The sequence below is a fragment of the Sitodiplosis mosellana genome, unplaced genomic scaffold (assembly GCF_009176505.1).
Source record: "Sitodiplosis mosellana isolate CC-2019 unplaced genomic scaffold, AAFC_SMos_1.0 Smas_scaffold_10, whole genome shotgun sequence".
NCBI lineage: Eukaryota > Metazoa > Arthropoda > Insecta > Diptera > Cecidomyiidae > Sitodiplosis > Sitodiplosis mosellana.
The window spans coordinates 139949-157781 of NW_022595252.1; the positions used below are offsets into that span (position 1 = coordinate 139949).

Below are 17833 nucleotides of genomic sequence, written 5' to 3' on the forward strand. Positions count from 1 at the left end.
TGGCCGATCGGAAACTGTCAAGGATTTGGACGGCCGACGGAAAAGATATTCATAGAGATTATTTGAATGAAACCGAACGGAAAATTGAAAATTTATCATTGATTTTCAAGTAAAATAATGTCAATAAGTATCTTTCAATTGGAATCCGGTCATATCGTCAAAATCGCCAAAAATTCCCCATCGACCAATCCGCTATTGCCGTTTATATTTTAATTTCAACAATTTTATTTGTTCATCGTTTTTTTTAGCAACGTTTTGTTCTCATTTGCATCATTGAATTTGGCATATTTCTAAAAAAAAGAAGAAATTTAATAATTTTCCCGTTCTTTTCGTATAGAGGGATACATTTCGATTTTGAACATTTAAACAGTTTTTCAGTTATTTCAAGTAAATGTAATAAAAGTGATTCGGTTTCACTTGGAAGATTGCTTTTCAAAAGGAACAATTCAAGTATTTCACTAGGTCAAAAGGTGTATCAATTTTCAAGATTTTTTTTCTCATCAAAATGTTTCTTTTTTTCCGCTTCAGTTTTGATCCACTGGCCTAAAAGAGAACGTTGAATGGAAAAGATGGCCGTTTGATTTGATTTTGATTGTGGACGAAATTGGCTTGAATCGATTGAATATGAACGGCTATTGTCGATTGAACTTCGTCCGTCTTTTCGTTGCCCAATGAATTTGTTTTGGTTTTTTTTCTGTTTCTTTTCCAGCCTCTGCTCAATGAATTGATTGATTGTGAGTGAGTGACTAAAGCCGCTGTATGTTCATTCATCAGGATTTTGCATGCAATGAGTATGTCTGTGTGTGGACTGTAAAACTGCTCTGTGTGTGGGGTGCATTGAGAGAATTTGATGATTGATGAGTGGAAAAAACACAAAAAAGAAGAGAAGGTATCTAATTAAATATGGTGTGTGTGTGTGCGAACTGGTTTTCATTTGTTTTCCTTTTGTACAATGGTGATAAGCGAATATGTTTAAATTGTATCTATTAACTGTCTATGTTTGTTTTGTATTTTGTACATGAAAAGAAAGGGGAAAAAAACTGGATTTCGATTCGTCGCAAGAAATTACAATTAACGTTATAAAAACGAAATAATCAGTTCAGTTTGTATCGAAATCATCATCACTTTTTTTCTTCTTCTTATTCTCATTCATCCTCTTCATCTTTGCTTTGTTTTTTTTTTATCTAACTGTCTATATCTCTGTTTTAGTTCATTCTTGTAATTTTACGATTTTTTTCTGTATTCTCAAAATCTTTGGGCTAAACGATGTTGTTTTGATTTAAATGTATGTTTTTGTTTTAAAACTGTTTTGAAATTATGCCTATGAAGTACCTTTGTGTTGTGTTTCTGTGATTTCCTGTTGGTTCGATTTGAAGCTGAAGGTGGGCAAATGATTTGCATGTAATCATCAAATTGTGGCTATTGTTCATCTTTTGCTGATTCTGATGGTTATTGGTTGGTGGCTGCACAAAATTTGTTGTCGGTCGAATTATGGTTTCGAGATGCAGGAGGTCCTTGAATCCATATCTGTATGCCATTTATGCTGTTTCCTATCATCTTATTTTAAACTCGTTTCAAAAATCCAGTTCCGTTAAAGATTAAAATCAGGTCAGTTTTGTTTTTTTTTTCTCTAAAATAGAAGTTGTATTTTGTGTTTTGGTTGCACGGTCGTCCAGTGTTCATGTTCTTGTTGTTGTGGTGGTGATGGTGGTTTCGCTCCGATTCAGGCCTGAACATTTAAAAGTAATTTTAAATTGTGCGAAAAAATATCACTGCAAAGATTTTTGCTAGCCGCTTCAGCAGCCATCAACGAACACTTTTGATTACTGGTGTCATTTGGAAACAACCGGCGTTTGGATGTGGCCGATTCAACGGTTTGAAGCAATGTGGATAATAGTGGTGGCGATGTGGATGTGGATGATGATGATGATGATGATGTGGACGTCCAATGACAGGGTGGCTGTGGAAGGGCATTCGGTGATGGTGCATCAAAATATTTGCTGCCAGCAAAATGCAAATTCGGTGTAGTTGTCGATACACCGGCCGGTGATGCAAACGATATTGGTGACCGTGGTGGACTGCGACCCGTTAAACCATGCGGACTGCCATTGTGATTACGCTGTTGATATTGGCGATTTTTCCCATGATTCGGCGGTGTAACGATATCTTTGGGCGATGTCGAGAAATACTGTTGCGGCGCACTGCTCGAGTGCTTCTGTGCATAGTATCCCTTGTTCGGGTTGCTATTGTTGTTACCCTTATTGTTATCGTTGAAAAATGTCACCTTTCGACCATTGTTGCCACCATTTTGGCTCGCATTTTTCTGGTGATTTGGGCTCGCATTATTCCTGTGGAGAGTAAAATGAACGGAGGAAAATGATTAAATTTTCTGTGAATGGAATTTTGCTTAAGATTTTTAAGAATGATAGCAGCTTGCCTAGCAAGCCTTGCCGTTCAGAACTGAACTAATCTAATTCATGACTATTCTACATTATTTCGGTCAATGCCTTTGAAAATGTCTCGAAAACTTTGACCAAAAGTAAAGAAAATGATTTGAAATCACTCCGAAAACTTAGCACCGAGTAAAAACTTCAAAAATTGGAAAATCTCGCATTCATGTATGCAAAGTTGATTTACATAAATGTCCACTCACTCACGGGCTATTCACTTGAAAGGTTTTTTTTTAGAAAAAAAAAATCCATTTAAATCCAATTATTCCAACTGAAAATAGCTGATTCATCGATTTAAAAAAATAAGTCAGATTTTTTCACGCTGAATGCCCACATTTCATTAAAGTAAAATGTTCGAAAAGGAAATGGAATGACGACCATAACGACGTATTTCTTTATTTTCCTTACGTGAATTAGATTATTAAAAACTCAAGAGAAATCTGTTTTCAAAACAGTGATCGAATGGATAAAAAAAACGGTGGGATTCTAATGACGTTATAGAACGATGACACAAAACTGATGAAATCAAGCTTGATAAAACAGAAGCCAGCTGACAAAAAAAAAAAATGAATTTCAGAATAAACAAAAAAATACAACAAAAATATTTTTGCCAAAGCACGTACGCCACGGCGTAAAAATGTAGCAAATTCTTTCATTTATTTACGTCCAAATGTGTGAAAACAACCGTTTTCATCGGTATGTGTTGGTTCGCTCAGCCGTTCATTACACTCTATCGACAAAAATGGCCGCTTTAGCCACCGACTACTTAAAATAGCGTGACAACGAAAATCGATTTTCTTTCGTTGTTGTTTTCGGTTGTTTCTTGTTGAAGTCAACCGTAAATAAAATTGAATGAATTGTAATTGCGCGTGCTATCGCCTTCAAAATACAAATATACACACATGAAAATCCGTGCGAACGGAATGAAAAGAAAAAAAAACACACACACAAAATCCGTGAAAAAGAAGAGTGAACGAAAACAAGTCGTAAATTTTACAAATTCATTTACGCTGTTTGTTTCGCTTTGAGGCGATCTTTTTATAGTCACGTTCGACTCCTTCGATAACGGCGGCATATTTTTTTTTATGGCTTATGATAGATATCACGTTCGAAACCACTGAAAATTCTCTTGGTTTTTAATAAAGTGCTGTGAATTTTGCGTAACCACAGCCAAATAAATATCGACGACAACGGGACATTCGGAGAGAAGATACATTGACATTTATTTATTTTTTTTACTCATTCATTTTTGCAAATTGAGAGAAACAAATGCTATTTATTCCGCTTCAAATTCTTGTAGATTTGTCATTAATAATGCGAGCCGTGTCATATGAAACATTAAAGTCGGCATTGAAAATTGTGTGTTGAAAAGAACACGCAAACCGATTGAGCGATTTCCATTGGTCGAAGGGCATAATATTTCATGATATTTTCATGTTATTGTTGTTGTTTCAATGGGTTCAGTTGCCGAGACTGTGTGTATTGATTTTTGATTCGAAATGTTGTTCCGAGTTGGCAACAGCAACCCGAACATACACACGGAAATATCTAAATCATCTGGATGGATGGAGGATATGGAAAGTGTAAATATTTTGGAATGCGCTGCCCGAATCGCGCAATCGACTAATAGCACACCCATACAAATGCACTGCGTGTATGTGTGTGTATGTTGGTGTGTTCTACCTGACTTGCGTACAAAATCAAGTCCCGGCAATCGCAAACAAAGGGAATATGTTCGAATGCTTGTTAAAAATAACATCAACCGATTTGCCTGGTGAATAAACGGCGCACAACAATGTCACGTATTCTGGGCAATAATAGAAAGAGAGAAAAAAAAAGCACAACGCCATTCAACGTCATCTTCCTCATGGAACACACTCACTGCGGGAATGTGTTGTTGTTGTTGTTGTAATTGCTACTGCCGTTTTTTTTGTCGTCTTTGCTGCGCTATTTCATTTTTCGAATGGTATTGAAAAGACCTTCTATACGTTTTAAGCACAAGGATTGCTCGAAAAACAAATCGTACAGAGCGAAAAAAAAATGGAGTCAGTTTACAAAGTACAGAAAACCGAATCCAAATAACTGTGTACGCATTATTATAATACGTGGTCTCAAATGTGAACGAGAACGAGAGAAACATATTTTGTTTATTTTTGAGGTAAGCGAGAGAACGACAACAACGACGACGACGACAACGACAAACAGAAAGAAGAACGACGCAAATACGTGCTTTGTCTCTCTCTGTCTCACCGTGTACAAAGAACGTATGGACGGACAACATTCAAAAAAAAGAGCAGATTTGATTGTTTGTGCAAAAATAATAATAATCGCACACTCATTGAAACTAAAGGTCGGGTGAATGGCAAATAAATCTATGCGTACTGCTTTGTTTCGCTATCTATCTCTTCGGTGTGTGTTCGCTTTACATATTGTGTTGTGGCTTTGCTAAATCCATAGTTTGAGCTGTGTGTGCGCTCAATTGTGTGAGGCTTCGTTTCATGCACTTTCACAAATCGTCTCTTGCTCTTCGTCTCTATTTTGCCAACTGTTTCGGTTTCTTTTTAGGCTTGTCTGTTGTTTTTTTCCCTCTCGCAAAAAAAAGGGATAAAAAAACAACAGAAGCGCTATAAATGCCTAGCTCTCTGTCACATGCAATGAATAACAACGCCAATTATTTGCGATGAAAATTACACAAAACACGTTTTTTTCTTTCCTTTGCGTCGTATTTAATGCATCTGGTTTCTGTGATGAGAGAGCCCGTATGCGCGACACAAAGCACGTTTGCCCATGTTCAGTTTTGTTGTTATGCAGTGAACAATATCGTGTTTTTTTTCTCTCATTTGCACGATCCAGCAATCTTACGTTCGCACACTGTCGTTGTCGTCACCAATCGACGTCTACGCTTCAGTGTTTTGTATTATTGAATTGCTTCAACGCTACGTTTGCTTTTGGGGTTTTTTGCGTTCAAAATTAATCGTCGACAGGGAAAAAAACACACACACACACAAGCCAATCGATTCGAAGCGATATACAAAACAAACACATACTAAATCAATAAAACCAACTGATGTTTTCCATTATCAACCAACGATTATTTTTGTTCATTCGTTTTGAACGTCATTGATTTCAAATGTTGTTTATCTTTTCAACACTCATGCAATCAAAATCACAGGGAATTTGAAATGGAAATGTCGAAATATGACACCTTTGTGAATGATGGCGGCAATTTACACAGTTTCGGGGATAGTTTAACGATTCTCACTCTTCTTAGGTGTTGAATGTCTTTTCCGTGGAAATTCATCGCTCAAACCCTATTTTTTCTCCAGTCTTTCTAAATGCGATCGTTTTGCATATGAAAATGAGCCCAGCTGCAAACAAAGGGCTTCATAAAATGGACTTATTTTACTAGTGCAATAAAAAAAAGTGTTCGTAAAACGTTTATTGCATTTTCTGACATTGAGCCGGAACTGAGTTCAGGTAGTTCGAGGATTTCTATCGCTCGTCTGGACTCTTTTTTTACGACTTTCAGAGGATTAGATTTAGCTGAGGCTCTACCTTGTCCTAATGACAAAAAACTATTTTCGAAAAAAAAAAACATAGAGCCAAACCTAAGCAGATAAGCCTTAATGACTGTGTGCTCAAAATCAAATGAACAGAAAAAATATATGAGTGGAATTTTCCATTCGTGATCGCTTGAAAGCAACGGCACTTGTGTGTGTTGTGAGCAAATATACGGGCCGATTGTTGTCTGCACGACAATACACGCATTTGCATGAACAAGACAAATTTTTTGCGAAATTTTTAATCGGGTATTTTTTCGGTTGTCTTCGACAAAAGATCGGCATTTCGTCTGGTGAGAACATTTTTTAGCCCTTTTTGCTTCTTATTACTGAGGCATTTTGAAAAAAGGTAGACGTTTGGGTTCCTTTTTATTTCTGTTTTTTTTTGCATATTTCAAGCAATTTTATCTCTTCGAACCCTATGTATACCTCCAAAACGGTTTCTCTTTTGAAAACATTTTAGTGAAGCTTTGGTCGATAAGGGAAAAAGACAATGACCATAAATTGATTTGAAGCGAGATAAAATGTGGGACAATACCCTATCTAAAAATACTCCTAGATTTCGGAGCGAGTTTCAAACATTCTTTTCTACTTTCGGTTCGTTCACATAACCAATCTGGTTTTGGAAAAGATTCTAAATTCTAGTTATTTCGAAAAAGGATGGAAAAATGTGGCACAGACCGCATTTCCGAGACGCTCTGGACATTTAAATCATTCATCAGCTCATTTGCATTGGAAAATTTAAATAATTTTTAGGTGTGAATTACTTGCGATGCAAATATTTCAGTAGCAACATGAAGTGACGTGTTGTAAAGAAGTCAAACGTTTATAAATCCACACAAATTTGTTTCTTCCGAAGTGAAAAATTGAAACAAATCGATTCGATTTGAAAAATTACACGAATCACACGATCGAAGATGAAAATAGCTAAATGTGTGTGTTTTTATCTCTTCAAACACATTGAAAGCAAAAAATTATTGTTTTGATTGAAAGATTGAAATGACAGAGCGAGACGGAAAAAGGCCAGTTGCACCATTAGTCCTTGTGAACACTTCATAAACACAAGAAAAAAACAATAAAGAAACAAAAAAGAAGAGCAAGAAAAAAACGCTTACCTTTCGGAGTTCCGGCCTTCCTTTTGCGTAGCTCGATTCTGTGAATTGGTCATTGTAGCTCTTGAACTTTGACGAAATTTCGTGTAATGATGAGCGAAAAAAATTAAAAACTGATGTCTTTAACCAAAATTGTAATTTAGTTGGCGCGTTTGGACAAACTGGATTTGTTAGCTAGTTTACAACCGAAATTGAAAAGTTCCAATTGTTTTTCTTCTAGTTAAGCCGAACGGAAAATTCAGAGTCTAAAAAAAATTGTCGTATCACTTGATCGAAGCACGCACTTGTCGATATGATTTGTAAATCGTTTGTGTGTTTTCTTGTGGCGAAAAACAGCAACAAAAAAGAAACAGAAATTTCTGTGTATTTTGTTGATGACAATTGAAGGCAAAGTGTGAGTTGGATCACAACTGTACAAGATGATATGACTGATTGGTGTTAATTTCGATTCCTTATTATTTCTTCACTGTTTTTGTTATCCCTTTTGTCTCTCTTTCTATCTATCTCTATCTCGCTGTCTGTCTCTGTAGATGCGATTGCTATGGAGGTTCGACTATGACTGATGCGTCCGGTGTGGCAAGTTGTTGTTGTTTCGTTGTTGTGTTGGTAGCGTATAGGTGAATGTAGGTGCTAGTGTGTGTCCGCAGCTGCACTCGGTCCGAATGTAATTAAATATGCCAAAAGGTTGCCTACAGATCTCTTTTTTGACTGTATTTTGAATGCCTCGTCGGCTATTGTGTCGAATGTACTGGGCTTTTTGTGGTGATTGTGTGAATTTGGTTGATTTTGTTGCGGATCGTTTCCATAGATGATGCATTTAAGCAACACCCTTTTACAAAATTCTCCGTCTATTTTCTTCTTTAAATCGTCGATGATCCTGTCTCTAACACGTTCAACGTTTGCTCTCACTGTGTCACGCGCGTGTGTCCGTCGATAAATTAAAACCGATGCAATTAATTTTTTGATCGAATGCACGTCTATGACGTCGACTTTTTCGTTAAATTTTTTTTCTTTGTTTCTGTTTAAATCACACCAAAACGTAACAATTTTTTTTTACAATAACAATTATTGTGAAAAAGAATATACAAAAGAGATCTGAACGAGTCTATATGTGTGCCGTGCGAGACTTGAGTATATGCCGGATGAATTGGTGTTGGTTTTTCTGTTGCCTGTGTGAATATGCCAACGGAAAAAAATATATCGGGGTTTGCAACGGGAGAGCGCTTCTGTTACAGATGCTATAAATAAGGAGAGAGAGAGAAAGAGAAAAAAAAATCAAGAATGCTATTTGTTTCCATTGTGATGAATGTAGTATTTAGAAGTAAAAGTAAAATATGTGAATTCTAATGTAAAAAAATGCACGCCGCGTCAATTGACGCTGCATCAAAAGAACAAGAATCTCTCGAATGTGAATGAGTTGCGACTTGAGGGAAAATAGTTTTTGACGTCACTGAACTCCACACTAAGACTGGTTTGCCCAGTAAAACGACGCAAGCAATAAATTTCCGCGAATAAAATGGCTTTTCTCCCTATGGATTCGAAGCAGTAGACAATGTTCTGAATGCAGAGGGAAATTCTTTAAATCGTCTTGGAACGAAGGGAAATGCTTTTTTTTTGGTTTCTTTTTTCTTCCCTATTCTTTTTTTTCTTCATATTTTATTTCTTGTTCAATCATTTTCTTTGAGCAATTTTCTTTTGAATCAATCATCTCAAAAGCCTACTTAAATTCCATGAATCATACAATATTGAAAAATGGTATTCAATTTATGAGAATGAAAAAAAGAAAGAAAAAATTTCATTGAACTCACCGTATGACTGTATGCTCTGGTTGCTGTTACTGCTGCAAGCCGTTCTCTATGTGTTGCTATCTCGTTTACTTTTAACTCGCACAAATCGTCGTTCCACTTTCTATTCAGAAAATGTATGTTCAGTTGATGCGATGTACAAAAATTGTGTGTTGTTTTCTCTGTCTCTCTGCAAGGCGTTTTGCGTAATGCTGCTGCTGCTGCGTGTGTGAGATGTATGTGAGGTTTGCTTAGGGGGGCCTTTGGTGCATACACGGAAATGTATTGGATGAATGATTGAGATCGGACACACTCAAACGAAACGAATATTTTCGGGGAAAAGAAATATTTCTTTATATCTATTTATGTGTGTATCGTTCTTGTTTATATATGCCTTTTCAGCGCGACAAACTTTTTCTTCTTCTTCTTCGTATTTTTGTAACACAGACGGAGAGAACTAAAACTTATGGTTGTTTTTTTTCTGTCGGATATTTCTGGTCTTTCTGCTTCTTTTTCCTCTTTTTTTTATTGTACTAAACTTTGTTTTTTTTTTTAAATATAAGGCAAACAAACGACTGTGTTTCGTTTTCTTTTAATATTCCGCTGGATAATAATGAGTTTTTTTTCACTATTTAGAAAAAAAAGTGTCCACAATGTTTGATTTCTGGTTTAAAAAAAAATTTAGGTCCAATTGGTTGTAGTCTATTGATCTCGAATTGACGGGATCTCAATTCGTTGAGTCACAGTTCTTTTAGATGATCGAAAAAACCCGTTGAAATGCGTATATTGTGTTTTGGGTGTTAGAAACAAAGGACGTTCCTTTTTTTACGTTGTAATATTGTTGTTGTAATTATAAAAATGATTATTTTTTTTTACTATACTCTATTCACTTTTTTGTAATTTGGAATTTCAAAATTTTGTACCACTTTGATGAAATTTTGGTATATGAATTTAAATTGTATTTGTGTGTGAGTTACGTAAAAAAAAAAATTCAATAGAACGAAATTAAAATCGCTTTGTTCCAACTGAGAAAGAAAGAAAAAATAGTGATTGGCCGATTTATTTGCTATTAAATTTGGCTGCACTTTAGAAAATTTTTCACAATTTTGACTGACTTTACAGGATTTCTATTTTCGTTTCGTTTTCTTTTTTCTTTTATTTTTTGTTGCTTCTTGCCTCAACTGCGGTTTTGTATTGAATTTATTTTCAAAATGGCTGCCGTTTTATTGGGTATATTACTGAACTGAACAGATGAATAAAAATCCAAAACTAAAACACAAAGTAAATGTGTGTAGAAAATTTTGTAAGTTTATTGTTGGTATGGCTGCTACGTGACTCTGCCAAAACGAGTATGGTCGATGTGAACAGCGTTACATTCACTTAATGCCTACTTTCAGACATTCGGCCCGTTCTTTTTGCTGTGGTGGGGATAACGTACGCACATACACACCAATAAGAACAGCGAACAGTGTTTGCCGAACAAACTGGTTCTCTTTCAGTCCTGTGTTGTGTTGTAGATTTGCTGTCTCTGTCATCTGCTTTGTTTGCCTTATTTCGGTAAACAAATTTCGCTCGTGTTTTTTTTCGGTTCGGTTGCATTACGTATAAACGAGGCAAATTGCGTCGTAGAAATAAACTCGTTTCACAATGTCCGATGGAGAAATCACTGTACGTGTGTATATGACAGTGCTAGGGCACATGAATATATATGAAGTCACATTTCTTTCGAGAAAATACGTTATATTTCGAGAGGTTTGATATGAATTTTGATAATTTTCTGGTAATCATTTACAAATCAGAAGCAAAGTTCAGTAACATTTTCTATGATAAATAAATTATTAAAAAAAAATTATATTCTCCTTTAATGGTCATTTCAGACAACATTTTTCTGACGTAAATATGAAACACATTTCGATTATTTACGAAATATTGTGAAATTTCTAGTCGAATGACACAGAGCCATCTGAAGATGATTCATAGCAATTCGTTTATAGCAGCTTGGACTGCTTCACGGGCTCGACGGCACTGCTAGAAATGAAGTGTGCTACTGTAAAAATTGTGGTAGATCTGCATCGAAATGTCAATTGCTTTGTTACTGATGTGTCAATTGCGGCATTTAATGAAAATACGTCTGCAATGTGTCTCTTTTTCTGATTCAATCAGATGCAATGTTTGATTAATTCAATTAAATCTCTTTATCTCGCAACGCATTCTATGTGAAACGAAGAGTTCAAGTTTATTTTTTCGAAATTTCCCATTCAAGGTTTATTTATTTTGTATTCCAGCGTTATTCAAAGCCGTATTTTGTGTTTGTTTAAGCTAAAAGGTATTGATTTCGTTCGAGAAAAAAACTTCTTTTATTACGAAAAAGGAGAGTTTCTTCCTTATGAAAAGATCCTTTTTGAACAAATTGAAACAGTGTACTTTTTCAAAACGAAAAAAGTTGAAAAAATTAATCGTAAATTCTAATTTTTCATCAGAACACATGAATGTTTGTCCAAACCTATTCAATTTTTTCTTATCTTTCTCCCAATTTCATCTAGAATTAAACTTCCTCCGCCATGGTTAAAATATTATTTATGCACCCGGACCTGGGAATCGGCGGTGCGGAACGATTAGTAGTGGATGCAGCTTTGGCTCTACAAAAAAGTGGTCATTCGATTCAGTTCCTTGTAAATCATCATGATCCAACTCATTGTTTTGAGGAAACTCGTGACGGAACACTTAAGGTGCAAACAGTTGGTGATTGGTTGCCTCGATCGATATTTAACAAATTTACGGCTCTTTGTGCTTACATTCGAATGCTGTACGCTACACTGTACACGACCTTTGTTTTATCACGTGAAGAGAACTTTGACGTAATTTTTGTCGACTCAATATCGATTGGCATTCCATTTTTGAAACTTGCTACTGGTTCACCGAAGATCCTTTTCTACTGTCACTTTCCCGATATGCTGATGGCGCCTCAAGACGGTGGTGCTATTCGGAAATGGTATCGATTCCCATTGAACTGGGCCGAGGAATTCACGACCGGCAAAGCCGACGTCATTTTAGTCAACAGCAAATTCACACGACGAGTCTTTAAAGAAACATTCAAACGTATCAGCGATATGCCAGCCGTTCTATATCCATCGCTGAATACAAAATACTTTGATAATACCATTGTTATCGATGCGGATGGGGATAATTTGAAGTTGAAAAGTGATTCGGTGGTATTTTTATCGATAAATCGATTCGAGAGGAAGAAAAACATTGCATTGGCGTTGAAAGCATTCAAAGAACTGGAGAAACATGTTTCGAAAGCAAACTTTGAACGATGTCACATCATTGTGGCCGGTGGATACGATAAACGTGTCCTTGAGAATGTCGAACACTTTGAGGAATTGGAGCATTTGGCCGATGAATTGGGCATCATGAATAAGTGCACGTTTTTGAGATCACCGAGTGATAAATTTAAGCTGTGGCTGCTGAAAAGATGCGACACACTTCTGTATACACCGTCCAATGAGCACTTTGGCATTGTCCCAATTGAGGCCATGTACATGAAGAAACCAGTGATTGCTTGCAATACCGGAGGACCAACGGAAACGGTAGGAAAAATAATAAATTTTGATAATAATTCCATTCTGAATTCCGAAAATAACCGAATTTGTTTTTGATCTATTCACAGGTTGTCCACGAATCAACGGGTTTCTTGTGTGAACCAGCCAAAGAATATTTCAGTCGATCAATGGCACGTTTTGTGATAGGTGACAAAAACTTGGGCGAAAATATGGGCGAAAAAGGACGGAAGAGAGTGCAACAACACTTTTCATTCGAGGCATTCACAGAAAAACTCAACACCATTATTGGGGAGTTGTTGGCGTGTAAAGGGGCAGCTGAGAATGGCAAGAAAAATGAATAGGAGTTTTAGAGCACTTCCAAAATAGATTAGAATTTCGTGGAACTTACCGAGCATTTAGTAATGTTAAATTCTAGTATAAACTTAGCGAATTTTGAGTAAAAAAAAAGCAAATGTTATTGAAAATGTTTAATTTTATCAACGTTGCATGAAAATGAGATACAGCTACCGGCTGACAGCAATTCTAAATTCCAAGTTCTTTTTGTGACTTGAACGAATTATATATCTCTTTATGAAATTTTAGATGAAAAATGATCATCAATTCAGTACTATCAAACATCCTTTTTGCCAATTGTTTTTGCCAATTGTTTACATTTAAGTTTATGATTTACTCTCGGCGGTCGATGTACGTTTAGTTGAGAAATCTCAAACCGAAACCAAAAAAAATCCACAAATCTTTTTTTTGTAAATTGATGTTTTATTTATTTGTTCAGGAAAAGAACACAAATTAAAGTTAATAAAATTTTTGGGAAAGATTTGTTTATTTCAGATGCTATTTCGAGTATTTTTCTAACATAAAAAGGAAACCATTCAAAATGAGATGAAATGTCACATTCCGAACGCACTCCAACCACGGAATATAAACATTTGACAGAGATTTGACACAATTCAATTGAAACAAATAAAAACACACGCACAACATAAAACATTCAACAATTTGCATGTTTATCGCAAAATTCACATAAAAAAATCGTTCTAGAGTTTATCAACCTTCACTCCGTGTATGTGTCTCACACCACATTCCTGTGTATTGGGGCGTACAGTGCCCGTAGCACATTTTTTATGAAAACTGGACTGTGATATGAGATAAAATATATGGTATTTCCGGTGAAGTTGTAGGGAACCTTGAGCACTACTTTGCCAAAGACATCAAGTCATTATCTCTTATCAGTTACGCGGAATCCGCGGAAAACGCGAGATTTCTCTTATCATTTTTCACGAAACTGATAAGAGATAACAAAATGGTTTTTTTTTGGCAAAAATGTAGAGCCTTTTGAGAACTACAATTTTTCCGAAGACATCATTTCGTTATCACTTATCAGTTACGCCAAAAATGATAAGATAAAAAATCGCGCTTTTCGTGGTTTTAAGCTTTACTGATAAGAGATAACGACTTGGTGTCTTCGGCAAAGTTGTAGTACTTGACCCGTCCAAGACACCAATTCGTTATCTCTTATCGATTACCCAATATACGAGAAAAACCGCGAAAGGTCTCCCACCATATGGGGTTTTTGATTAAAAAAAAATTTGCCCAACTGTAAATCTTACCTCTTGAGATAACTGATATTTGTCTTCGGCAAAGTTATAGAGCAGGTTGATTACTACAATATAATCAATGACACCATTTTGGTATCTCTTATCAGTTACGCGAAAAACGAAAAAAATTTCTTATCATTTTCCGCCTAACTGATAAGAGATAACGGAATGATGACTTCGGAAAAATTGTAGTTCTTAACCTGCTGTACAACTTTGCTGAAGACATCATTTCGTTAACTCATATCAAATCGGTGGGAAAATGATAAGAGAAATCTCGCGTTTTCCGCGGATTCCGCGTAACTGATAAGAGATAAATGATATTTGTCCAAAAGACAAATGCAAGACCCTAACGCCATCTGTTGAGTTTTGTAGAAATAATGATGGTAGCATATTTAATTATTTATGATGATTTTTTTCCGTGAAAATGGGAAACCAAATGTTCGCGTATTCCGCGGAACTGATAAGTGATAGGCGATATCTATTTTCAGCAAAGTTATAGAGGACCTTGAGTACTACAAATTTGCCGGGGACATCAAATCGTTATCTCTACAGTCCAGTTTTCATGAAAAAATATACTTGGGGCATTGTACACCTCAAAGAACGTACGGCGCACATGTGTTGTGAGAGGCAATGTCTCATACATGCTTACACATATGAACATGAAAATTCACTGGTGTGTAGCCAAAGGTTCAAGCTATCGAATACTACACTCATGGTGATTCTTTTGGTTTTAAATACTTTTATTTGTAATGAAAAATCGCCTCGGGCGCTGTACGCCCCAAGGATGTACTAAAGGTACATTTGTGTATTTTTTCATGTTTTTTACTAATCAAAGCTAGTCAGTACTCAGTAGAAATCAATCATTCAAAACATCAATCAACTTATCAAATAAAAATCAATCAAACCCATTTCTCAAACAATTTCAAAGCCGCTTAAGGACTAGTTCAAAGGCCGTGGCAGCGTAAAAAAGAACATGAAGAATATGGATAAACAGTAAACACATTTCATTCGAGGCATTCACAGAAAAGCTCAATACCATCATTGAGGAGTTGTTGGCGTGTAAGGGGACAGCTGAGAATGACAAGAAAAATGAGTAGGAGTTCCAAAGAACTTCCCAAATAGATCAGGATTTCGTGGGGTAAGAGCATTTAGTAATGTTAAATTCTAGCATAAACTTACCGAATTTTCAGTGAAGAAAAATAGCAAATGTAATTGAAATTGTTTAATTCTATCAAAGTAAATGCATGAACTAGTTGAGAAAATTTAGCCAAAATGCCAAAAAACTATGCACTGAACTCAGAATTTCTATTAAATAAAATCCATACCAATTGTAAATTATCTAGGTAAAAAAATGTGTATTTATTTGCAATTTCAGATCAATCATATTTTTGAATTTACAGAAACATTTCATGTTTTCGAATTTTGTTGATGTTGTTTTGTTTCGATAACAAAATGATGGAATCGGAAGAATGTTTTCTAAATCCGAATCAAGGATTGTGTTCTAGTTTCCTAATACAAAAACCTAATTTTTGAAAAAAATATACTCAATTTCGCTCAAAACTCATGAGTTGTGAGTTAGTCAACTATTTGCTTATTCCAATAAAAACTCGACTATTCTTCATACGTAGTATTAGCGACCCACGACTGCTTCGAGCCAGGTGCAATCTTGTCGGATTTTTCTCGCAAAAACTTGAGCCCAGCTTCGATTGAAGCGGTAATATCTGTGTTATTGCCATGACTTCTGGGTTTCGTTGTCGAAGTGGGTCCATAGTAATCGAAAGTTGGTGGTGGAGCTATTTCGGCACGTCTTCTCTTATTCGATTCATCCTGTTCAACTGGGAAATCATCTCCATCCATTTCATTTTTAATCGGTTCATTGAACATATTCCCATACGCGGTTTCATTTCGCCGTTTCATCGGCTTTGGTTTTTTTGTTGTAAATCTATTAAACGATTGAATCCGTTCCTCTTCCATCACAGGTGCAAACTCTGGCTTTCTCTCAGTGCGTTTCAGTTCATTCCATTGTTGTTGTGACATTGGTTCGGGTTTCTCTGGTTTGTATTCCCATTGTTCATCATCACTCGATGTCGACGGACGTCGACGCGGAACACTATCTTTGCCTTCATCCCATGGCCGAAGATGTTTCTGTCGTTGGACTTCGCGCTCTTTCTCCAATTTTTCCTTCTTTATCTGCTCTTTTTCCTCTTTCTTCTTCAGCTTCGGATCATCTTTACTCTCCTCAACTTTGCCTTTATTTTTCTCTGCTTCAAATTCCTCCCTTGACATTGGAGCGATTCCAAGTCTTGCTCGTTGGCGATTTTTTGCTGCAAACACCCTCTCGGCGACTATTCTTTCTCTGGCCAATCGCACTTCTTCCCGTTTTCTCTGCTCTTCCAATGTCTTTTCCCGTTGTTCATCTAAAACTTGCTGCTGCTTTTCACGCTCCGCTGCATCCACGGAGAATGCATAGTAACCGACACCGTGCGTTCGTGCTTCGTCAAATAAAACGTCCTGATAGTGGATATTTTCACGATTCAAATTGTCCTGCTCTTTTTCCTCCCATTGAGCACGCATCTCTTCCATTTTGGATGACTTTGAAATCATACTCATAACATCGTCATCATTTGTCGGCTTGTAAAGCGGTAAATCAGCACTTGAAATACCTTTTGTGTCAACGAACCACGGTGTTTGTGGTACATTTGGTGTTTCTTTTTCTTCGGAACGTGTGGTTCGGTTTCTGGTTGCGTCAGTCAGGTCAAGATCTTTCTTTTTGAAAAATTCCAAGTCCTCTTTGAGGCATTTTCGTGTTCGGCCCAGGCAATCGGTGTATTCAGTCCATTTGTCGTCATCGTGATCGGAACCACCTCTTTGATCTTCGGTATCACTCTCTGATTCGGAACTGGAATGATCGACGGGTTGTCGTTCCTCTTGCTTCTTCTGATTGAATCGTACTAAGCATGTGTCGTCAGAATTCAATGAACCACCGCTACTTGTCATTTTGTTGTATAGTTTTGCTTTGGCCTCAAGGATCTTCTTGGATTTTGCCAACATTTCGTAATCTTCATCTGCACGCTTCTCATTTTCTGACTTCTCAGCATTCGACTTTGGAGGCGGTTGTTCATTCTTTTTCTTGTTGTGCGATCGGCTGGATGATGACGAAGCATGACGCTTCGAAATGAAAGCAGCAAACGGGTCGGAGGTGTTGGGCTTTTTGAATCGATTCACTTCCACCTGCTTTCGCAGCAATTCCGCTTTTAAACTGAGCAACTGGAAATGAGAAAGAAAATTTTAATATCATTCAAGTTTTGTGATTGAATTTTCGGAAACTCCACTCCTTTCGATACAAAACTAAATTTTTGGAGACAAAATAGACAATAGACAATGGCGTCCACATTTCAGAACAAAAAATGAACAAATTAGCAAAAGGCTACTAAATCTACATCAATTCACGACAATATACAAATTATCAGCGATACATAGTTTAGTATATTTTATACTCACCGACGACAAATTCACATCGATCCTTTTATTTGGGTCGTTCATTTTGGATCAAAAGCTGTAATTTCTTTGCAATAAAGTTTTCAATTCAACAAACTTTTTCTTATTTTCATCACAAAAACTCAAAAATTTCTTCACAATGTTTTCGTTTTTCGCTTATGAATCGTCGATAAACGTTGACAGTTGTTTTGTTGTGTCAAACGAGAAGTGTCTGAGTCAACTTCATATCGGTCGGCCGAAAACACATTCTTCCACTCGTTCTCTTTTTGTT

At 36.3% G+C, this 17833-nt stretch overlaps 3 protein-coding genes across 4 annotated transcripts; 1 reads left to right on the plus strand and 2 right to left on the minus strand.

The window, feature by feature from the left end:
* Positions 1 to 201: 201 nt before the first annotated feature.
* LOC129567241 (retinoblastoma-like protein A) lies at positions 202 to 12183 on the minus strand. Of its 2 annotated transcripts, XM_055443899.1 has the most exons (4): positions 8931 to 12183; positions 7126 to 8360; positions 1816 to 2348; positions 202 to 1729 (listed from the first exon to the last, which is right to left on the minus strand). In XM_055443899.1, exons 2-4 carry the CDS (start codon positions 7176 to 7178, stop codon positions 1680 to 1682), a joined length of 636 nt encoding a protein of 211 aa, XP_055299874.1. In that variant the 5' UTR covers positions 7179 to 8360; positions 8931 to 12183; the 3' UTR covers positions 202 to 1679. The 2 variants fall into 2 exon arrangements, with proteins under 2 accessions (XP_055299874.1, XP_055299873.1); XM_055443898.1 differs by having other exon boundaries at positions 202 to 2348.
* On the plus strand, positions 10970 to 13303 carry LOC129567234 (alpha-1,3/1,6-mannosyltransferase ALG2). The gene is made up of 3 exons (XM_055443889.1): positions 10970 to 11232; positions 11450 to 12496; positions 12577 to 13303. Exons 2-3 carry the CDS (start codon positions 11468 to 11470, stop codon positions 12808 to 12810), a joined length of 1263 nt encoding a protein of 420 aa, XP_055299864.1. The 5' UTR covers positions 10970 to 11232; positions 11450 to 11467; the 3' UTR covers positions 12811 to 13303.
* A 2099-nt stretch (positions 13304 to 15402) lies between these two features.
* Positions 15403 to 17833, minus strand: LOC129567233 (coiled-coil domain-containing protein 174). The gene is made up of 2 exons (XM_055443888.1): positions 17566 to 17833; positions 15403 to 17331 (listed from the first exon to the last, which is right to left on the minus strand). The coding sequence occupies exons 1-2, from the start codon at positions 17605 to 17607 to the stop codon at positions 15676 to 15678; spliced, it is 1698 nt and encodes a 565-aa protein (XP_055299863.1). The 5' UTR covers positions 17608 to 17833; the 3' UTR covers positions 15403 to 15675.

Bases quoted from the DNA above. Each gene is read 5' to 3' on its own strand.
- LOC129567234 (XM_055443889.1), top strand. From the start codon at position 11,468: ATGGTTAAAATATTATTTATGCACCCGGACCTGGGAATCGGCGGTGCG. The intron at 12,497-12,576 runs GTAGGAAAAATA...ATCTATTCACAG, and splicing joins CCGGAGGACCAACGGAAACG to GTTGTCCACGAATCAACGGG.
- LOC129567241 (XM_055443898.1), bottom strand. From the start codon at position 7,178: ATGACCAATTCACAGAATCGAGCTACGCAAAAGGAAGGCCGGAACTCC. The intron at 2,349-7,125 runs GTAAGCGTTTTT...TACTCTCCACAG, and splicing joins GAAGGCCGGAACTCCGAAAG to GAATAATGCGAGCCCAAATC.
- LOC129567233 (XM_055443888.1), bottom strand. From the start codon at position 17,607: ATGAACGACCCAAATAAAAGGATCGATGTGAATTTGTCGTCG. The intron at 17,332-17,565 runs GTGAGTATAAAA...TCTCATTTCCAG, and splicing joins TCGATGTGAATTTGTCGTCG to TTGCTCAGTTTAAAAGCGGA.